The sequence below is a fragment of the Sinocyclocheilus anshuiensis genome, unplaced genomic scaffold (assembly GCF_001515605.1).
Source record: "Sinocyclocheilus anshuiensis isolate Anshui unplaced genomic scaffold, SAMN03320099.WGS_v1.1 scaffold1085, whole genome shotgun sequence".
NCBI lineage: Eukaryota > Metazoa > Chordata > Actinopteri > Cypriniformes > Cyprinidae > Sinocyclocheilus > Sinocyclocheilus anshuiensis.
In genome coordinates, this window is record NW_015557129.1 from 340,207 (window position 1) to 349,008 (window position 8,802).

The 8,802-nt window shown below is 38.7% G+C and overlaps 1 protein-coding gene across 1 annotated transcript in view; it reads left to right on the forward strand.

Moving 5' to 3' along the window:
• Positions 1–5,913: 5,913 nt before the first annotated feature.
• The window catches only part of LOC107677929 (lysyl oxidase homolog 4-like), a 24,139-nt gene continuing 21,250 nt past the window's right edge, over positions 5,914–8,802 (forward strand). Inside the window, 2 exon segments of the mRNA XM_016473004.1 lie at positions 5,914–5,955; positions 7,409–7,685. Coding sequence (XP_016328490.1) covers positions 7,418–7,685 — 268 coding nt within the window. The 5' untranslated portion in view covers positions 5,914–5,955; positions 7,409–7,417.

An 8,802-nucleotide genomic window follows, 5' to 3' on the forward strand; every position in this document is an offset into this window, starting at 1 on the left:
GCATCACATAAGCTTATCATGGATGTGGTAACACGATGGAACAGCTCCATGGATATGCTGGAACGCTATCTCGAGCAACAAGCGGCTATAACTGCAGCTCTCTTGAGCACAGAGGTGCGCAAAAATTCCCATCAACTTGATACTCTGGATAGCAACGACATCACTGATGCAGAAGAAATAGTAAACCTTCTTAAACCTCTAAAAAAAGCCACCACTGTCCTGTCTGATGAAAAGAGCGCCACCCTGTCACCCATTGCGCCCTTGAAATCCATGATCGAGCAGAGCACGACACTGGATGAATAAGAATCCTCAACTATAGCTAACATGAAAGCAGCCAGCCTGCAAAACCTCTCAGGCAGATACACAGAAGTACAGGTTTATCTACTAGAGAGTACTGCACTGGACCCCAGATTTCGATCATTGCCCCACCTACTCCCTGAACAACGCCAAGAGGTTTTCCACCGGTTGATGGACAAATCAAACCAGTTACAGCAGGTATGTCTGTATGCATTACTAATTATTTGAGAATATGTGTATTTGCATTTGCATGTTTGTGTACTTTGTGATGTGTGTGGGTAACTGCAACTATACTATACCTCCCCCGTCCTTAATAGTTTGTTTTAATATTTTTTTAAGGCTGTGGAGCAATCAGAAAAGGGGGAGGGGTGGTGCCAGTGATGGAGATCCCACTGATGCAGCAGAGAAGAGAGAGACAACACAGAGAGTCGAGCAAGAACAGCCACCACCTAGCAAAAAGACAGCACTGGAAGATCTCCTTGGTGCAACTTTTTCTAAACCAACAGTCACTCAGTCCAAATGTAGGATAGAAGTAGAGTTTGACATGTACAAAAAGGACACTTCTATTCCCCTCACTGTCCACTGAAATGGTGGAAAGAACACGCTCAAATGTACCCACTTCTTTCCTCTCTTTCCAAGGCTTACCTAACAGTTCCAGCAACTTGTTCCCAGTGAACGTGTTTTTTCTACAGCAGGGGATATTGTGAATGCTCAAAGATCCCAGCTTCTGCCTGAAAATGTAGATATGCTGTTTTTTTTGCAAAAAAACCTGTAGGTAACCTAAACAAACCCTAGTGTTTATGTTGAACTTACTTGAACAGAACACCATTTAATTATTTTTATTTTATTTTTTTATTGCGTTAAGAAGTTCTGTCTTAGGCTTCTTAATTCTAAGTTCATGTTAAATTCAAAAAACATTTTCAGTGACAGACAGATCTATTCAGTTGTTAATTTAAATACAGAAGGTTTTTATTAAGCCTTGAAATGTGATCTTGTATGTACAACAAAGAAAGTTATTGAAATTTGTTAATGTTTTTGAAATAAATCTGTTATTTGAATTTCAGTTTCATTTTTTAAATTTTGTTCAGAATACCGTGATATGTATCGTATCGTGAACCCAGTATCGAGATACATACCGTATCGTGACCTGAGCATATCGTTACACCCCTAACAGTTACTGTTTGTGATCGATTCCTCAGATCCGGAGAGATGTGTGTGATCAGACTTATGACATTAACCAGCTAGTAACCAACAAAAAACAGCAGCAAGTGTGAAACATTCCATCAGTCATCATAAACACTGAACCTCTGATAGTCCAGCAGATCTGAACCAGGCTTTGCTACATCAGTTAAATGTCTTGAGTTCTGTATGTTTTTGAGTATCTTGAGTTCATTTCATCAAAAATACATTTGGTTTAATTGGATCTAATGCAGTTTCTGTTCATTGGACTGATTATTTTAATATCCTGTAATCAACATACTCTCAGATAAGACTGTAAAACTATTGTTTGGGTCATTATTACAAACGATGTCATGCTCATCATGATTCAGTGGTAATATTGTGTTAAACTTTGCAAAGTGACTAAATTTCAGTCTGTTAAACCAGTTGCTTCTGTGTCTTTGTGTTCTTTAAACAAATAATTCCCCCCAAAATGAAAATCTGCTCACCCTCAGACCATCAGAGATCTAGAGGAGCCTGGTTTCTCCCAAGGTTTTTTTCTCCATTTCTGTCACCGATGGAGTTTTGGTTCCTTGCCGCTGGATAGCTTGCTTCGTTGGGGACGCTTCTGGCAGTATTATCGACTTGATTGCACAGATACTATATGAACTGAACTTGTGTTGAATGTTATCTTTGGAAAGGAAATATGGATATTTTATTTGTAAACATACTTTTTTTCGCTTATTTCAGTTAATGTCATTAAACTAGCGAGCTGAGCCAGTAGTAGAGCTGACAGTGCCGTGTAAACATGACTGAAGACCAGAAAAGAGGAACAGACGAACTGATTCAATTAAGTGAGTCATTGACACTGGAACCGATCCGATTGATTCTAACTCGTGACTTCGATCATTCAGTTGAGTCTTGTCAGTCATCTCTCTTTCTCTCGACCCCTGATCAGTGAAAGTAAGGCCGAGTTCACACTGCACGATTTTCAAAGACGTCGCATCACTGTTGGTGTCACTGCGTGACTATCTGGGGTAGCATTCAGTTGCTGCTGTGTTCACACTGCATGATGGATCGGCAACAGGAGGTTTCACACTGCATGACTTTACAATAGGAAGAATCGCCGACAGCGCTGTCTGGTGCAGGGTTGCCAGGTTTTCGCTACAAAACCCGCCCAATTACTACTCAAGACTAGCCTGAAAATAGCCCAATTGCTTTCGAGGGGGTCCCCCAGTAAAAATCGCGTTGGGGGGTAAAATACACATTTTTTTGGCGGGGTTCTCCTGGTGCAATTCACATTCCAGGGCCTAAATATCACGTTATTGGGGTCGCTTCAACCTGCTGACATAAAAAACAACCGTCGGCAATCGTGGATTTGGCAACACTGGTCCGCAAACTACGTTTCATATAACTCCTCCCCAAACTTCCCTCTGCCCTGTATCTTGCTCTCTCATTGGCTGTAGGTCATCGCCGATGTATTTTTCAGTCAGAACTCATTGCACACAGCGTGATTGTGAATCGCCGACAGCTCCAGATATTTAGCATGCCAAATATTTCACGGGCGTCGGTGACGCATCGACGATTCCCTCAGATCGCGTCTTTAATAATTCACACTGCGTGATTGTCACTCGTGTGAACGAGCACCGATTTGCCTCCGATTTCGGGCATTTGTCGGCGAGTGAAAAATCGGGCTAAAATCGTGCAGTGTGAACTCGGCATAAGGGCAAGTAATGTAATCAGTGCACGACCAAACAATGTGTAAAGCCGCCACTAAACAAGCGACAGACTGGAAGTCATTCACTTCCAACAGAGAGAAGTGTGGGAGCTGCGCGGAACTCCGATCGTGTGCCTATGTGAAAATTTTGGATTCGATTTGACGGATGCGTTAAAATATTTGAACTTCAGCGGCTAGACCGGATGTGATGTATTCTAATTAAAACTATGAGCATGAGCTAACGAACATCCCGACATCCACACTTATGAGAGCGACGTTTAGATTAATATGTGCTGCGTGCTTTCCTCCTATTAACAAAATAAACACAACAAGCATGACAGCGGTGAGAAAACAGCAGTTAAGAAATCATCTGATCATGTCACGTGGCGTTTGTTTATTTATATATACAGCCTACTTTATGAAGTAGTGCTTTAAAGCCATAATATCATAAATATAGGCCTGCTGTAATTGACATTTATTCAAGAAATTCATTACATATATGTAATATATATATATTACATATTCATAGTGTATAGTACAGAGGAAATGTAATGTCGGGACGGGATTTGAGCCGCTTGGGCCGCGAGCGATTGAACGGAGCGTCGCACCACAAGCTCGAAATATTAACTGAAAGAAAATATAAAAAACTTCAGCTTATTTCAGCTAGTATCTAAGGCAACCTTTCTGAACTAATAAACTAAAAACTAATAAATAAAAACGTTTAATTAATAAATACTATAGAATAAAATTACTAAAACCTAAATGAAAGCAGAAAATATCAAAATCTAATCAAATTCAAAAAGTCTATATCAGAGACATATTTTGCCTTTTCACTTCACAGCGGTTTGGATGATCATATGTGTGTGTGATTACAGTATGGCGTAGTTTTTATTTGTATTTATTTCATTATGCTGCTCACTGAATGTAACTGGTTTATTTGCACTAAACTCGTAAAGATATTATGAGGTTTGGCAGGAATGGCCCTCCTTCAATCGGTTCTGCTCATGTCTTCACGCTCGTTTAGTAGTTACAGTTTTTTACAATTGCTTACACACTAAAATTAAACTTTTCCAACAATTAGCAAAACCTTACACTCAAGGAGCAAAACACAAGGCTAGATTTGCACTTTACAGTTTATTCCATTTCTGTAGCCTATTTAAAACACGTTAATAATTTAGAAAATGACACACACACACACACACACACAGACAGATTTATAGACAATAACTCTCTCTCACACACACACACACACACACACACACACACACACACTTATAGACACTCACAGACACACACACACACACACACACACACACACCAGTGTTAATAATGAATCTGTGAGTGAAGAGCTCTCCAGCAGAGGACGCCACAACTACCAGAAAGAAATTAAGATGTGTAATGGAACAATCATTCATTTTAAACGCCGTCTACACAAATAACTTAAAGAAGAAAGACTAGTTATTGCGTCTGTGTCTCCATTAATAGTCTGCATCGCTTTTAAGACCCTCGTCTGACGCTGAATCATCTGCGGAGTCTCATAAAGGACTCGTTGAGCTTGAGGTGTGACGTCAGTCCTCTTTAATTCTCCTCATCATCCGAAGCGACGCGGGTCTCAGAGAAGGACGTGATGATGGTGAGGATCTCTGGAGAGAGAGAGTGTGTGTTTATTTCTCTCTCTCTCACTCACACACACACACACACACACACTCACTCATTTTGCACAAACACTGAGATTCTGAGCTTTAGGAGAAACTGACAAACATGATGCATCAGTTTGCTTTACTGCTGCATAAATGAACAACAATCATTGCGATCATAAAGATATTTTTACATTTAATGAGGAAAACATGAGTGACGCTTTCCAGTGTTGAACTCGATGGTTTCCAAGGCGTCGCTAGGCAGTTGCTATGGTGTTTTGCGTAGTTGTTATTTTGTTGCTATGCAGTTGTCAAAAAGTGTTTTTAACATGTTACAATGTTTCTTACAGAAGCCTGTTTCTGACATGGAACAGAAAAATACACAAAAAAAGGAAATTGCAAGTTTATATCTTACAATTCTGAGTTTACATATAAAAAAATTTCACCACAGAATAAAAAAAAAGGTATTTGTGACTTAATTCTTTTTTCTTGCTTTCGCGAGTTTATATCATGCAATTCTGAATTTATATCTCCTTTTTTACAGAGTTCTGAGTTTACATCTCACTTTTTTTTTTTTGTACAACTGAATACCATAGTTTAACCATGGTATTTGTAATAAAACTGTGGTTATACAAATAGCCATTGATCTGGCAAAAAAAAAAAATCTGGTTACTACAGTTTTACTATAATAAAACCATGGTTAATTTCTGTTAGGGAATTATGAGTTTATATCTCACAATTATGACTTTTTTCTCATAATTGTGAGATAAAATGTTGCAATGACTTTTTTGTTGTTGTTGCTAATTCCATGACACAAACAAGCCTCCCTAGTTTCTAGGTGTTTCTTCATGTCTGGTGTGAAAAGAGTCCTCGAATCTCTCCTTCAGTGTTCCTCCATCAAGTAAGAAATCAGTCAAATGAACTCATGTAGAGTTGAGGTAAGACTCAGAGTGAGTGTGTCCCTTTAAAACTGCTCTTTATAAAACAATTCACTTAAAAAAAAATCACTCGACTTTACATAAACCAGAAGAAAAAAGAAAAGTGAGTGAGAGAGAGAGAGAGAGAGAGAGAGCAGTAGCTGGGTTTCTCTCTCTCTCTCTCAGTCTTTCTGCTGCTCTGCTCTGATCACACGCGTCGCTCTCTCAGGTGAGTTTACTGCTCATCATTCCTCTCATCATCTCATTCATCTTCATCTTCATCTATTGATTGTTTTCTGCTCAGAGCATTCACGGGTATTTCATGAAGCTCTCTATTGTTTTTCTGTCTGGTTTCCTCTGTTAGTTTTCCTTCAGTCTCTCAGTTTTTATTGGATTTACTTGCATGATTAATAATAGTGTATTCGTGCATCAGAATCTCATTCTCTTTGAATTTAAAGGGACACTTCACCCAAAAAATTATCATTCTGTCATCATTTATTCTCTATCATGTCAAAGCTGTATGTGGGTTTCTCTCTCTCTCTCTCTCTCAGTCTTTCTGCTGCTCTGCTCTGATCACACGCGTCACTCTCTCAGGTGAGTTTACTGCTCATCATTCCTCTCATCATCTCATTCATCTTCATCTTCATCTATTGATTGTTTTCTGCTCAGAGCATTCACGGGTATTTCATGAAGCTCTCTATTGTTTTTCTGTCTGGTTTCCTCTGTTAGTTTTCCTTCAGTCTCTCAGTTTTTATTGGATTTACTTGCATGATTAATAATAGTGTATTCGTGCATCAGAATCTCATTCTCTTTGAATTTAAAGGGACACTTCACCCAAAAAATTATCATTCTGTCATCATTTATTCTCTATCATGTCAAAGCTGTATGAGTTTCTTTCTTTTGGAACACACATGAAGATATCTGAAACCACAGTGACTTTCACTGTATGGTTAATAAAATGCAGACCTTTTTCAAAATATCTTCTAAATCATGACAGAATGTTGATTTATGCCTGAACTTTCCCATAAAGACTCCATCCACCATGACCTTTAGAGTCTAACCTTTATATCAGTGAGATATGAACAGCTTTTTGCACAAATTTCAAGTTTATTTCTAAGATGTAAACTCAGCCTTTTGTCTTTTTTCCTCCGAATTTTGTTTAAACCCAACAATTGCTAGTTATTATAAACTAAGAATTGAGCTGAACACAAATGAAGATATTTGGGAACCAAACAACATTGAAGCCCATTGACTTTCATTATACGGACAAAAACCAGGTATTTCTCAAAAGATCTTCTCATATTGTTGTTTTGGCTGAACATTCCCATAAAGCCTCAATCCACCATGAGCTGCAGTTCTCAGTGAGTTTTGAGGCCATTCTGAGCGTTTCAGTGGAATGTGTGTGTGGTTTATACGCCTGCGGTTGTGATATAACACACATGCAGCTGTGAATGTGATGATGACGGCCTCAGACCGCTGGAACATACACGCATGCAGCTTCTGCAGTGATTTCAGATCTCCACGTCATGATCCACTGATCTTCACTCCTGGTTGAACGCTGGTTAATTTTAACTTCTCGTTGTCTTGTCTGCTCTGTGCTTTGGGTTAATTACTGCTGGCAGGAGTCATTATCTCTGATTGCATTTGAGAGGTTGATGTGTAATGCATGTGTCCGACCGCAGGCGGAGGACATGATGATGATGATGATGATGATGTTCCAGCTGCTCCTCCTGCTCCTCACCGTCGCTCCGCTCGCGCAGGGGGTCCCGGGGTTCCAGCTGCGTCTGGAGGGCGGCAGGAACAGGTTCGAGGGCCGGCTGGAGGTGCTGTATAACGGCGCGTGGGGAACCGTGTGTGACGACGACGTCAACATCAATCTGGCCAACGTGGTGTGTCGCGAACTGGGCTTTTCCCGCGGACTCACCTGGGCTCACAGCGCCAAGTTCGGCGAGGGCCGCGGTAAGCATCTCTACTCGGTGTTCAGTGAGGATGAAGATGATGGGGAAAAAAACAGAGAAACATAAATTCACTTACTACGACAAGTTCCCGGCCTTAAAATGTTAGTTGCCACTTTTTATCGCACAGTTGACTCTGTTACTCACAATTGCGAATGTATATATCGCAATTCACGAATTATTAATTGTTAAAAGTTAATTGGCAAGATGTAAACGCAGAATTCCAACTTTTTCTCAGAATTTCGAGTTTATATCTAACAATTGCGAGTTATTCATTCCGAGTTATTCATTCTGAGATGTAAACTTAGAATTCCGACTTTTTCTCATAATTTCGAAGTTATCTAACAATTGTGAGTTATTAATTCCAATTTATTAATTCTGAGATGTAAACTTAGAATTCCGACTTTTTCTCATAATTTCGAAGTTATCTAACAATTGTGAGTTATTAATTCCAATTTATTAATTCTGAGATGTAAACTTAGAATTCCGACTTTTTCTCATAATTTCGAAGTTATCTAACAATTGTGAGTTATTAATTCCAATTTATTAATTCTGAGATGTAAACTTAGAATTCCGACTTTTTCTCAGAATTTCGAGTTTATATCTAACAATTGCGAGTTATTAATTCCGAGTTATTAATTCTGAAATGTAAACTTAGAATTCCGACTATTTTCTCAGACTTTCGAATTTATATCTAACAATTGTGAGTTATTAATTCCGAGTTATCAATTCTGAGATGTAAACTTAGAATTCCGACTTTTTCTCATAATTTCGAAGTTATCTAACAATTGTGAGTTATTAATTCCAATTTATTAATTCTGAGATGTAAACTTAGAATTCCGACTTTTTCTCAGAATTTCGAGTTTATACCTAGCAATTGCGAGTTCTTAATTCCGAGTTATTAATTTTGAGATGTAAACTTAGAATTCCGACTTTTTCTCAGAATTTCGAGTTTATACCTAGCAATTGCGAGTTCTTAATTCCGAGTTATTAATTTTGAGATGTAAACTTAGAATTCCGACTTTTTCTCAGAATTTCGAGTTTATACCTAGCAATTGCGAGTTCTTAATTCCGAGTTATTAATTTTGAGATGTAAACTTAGAATTCTGACTTTTTCTAAG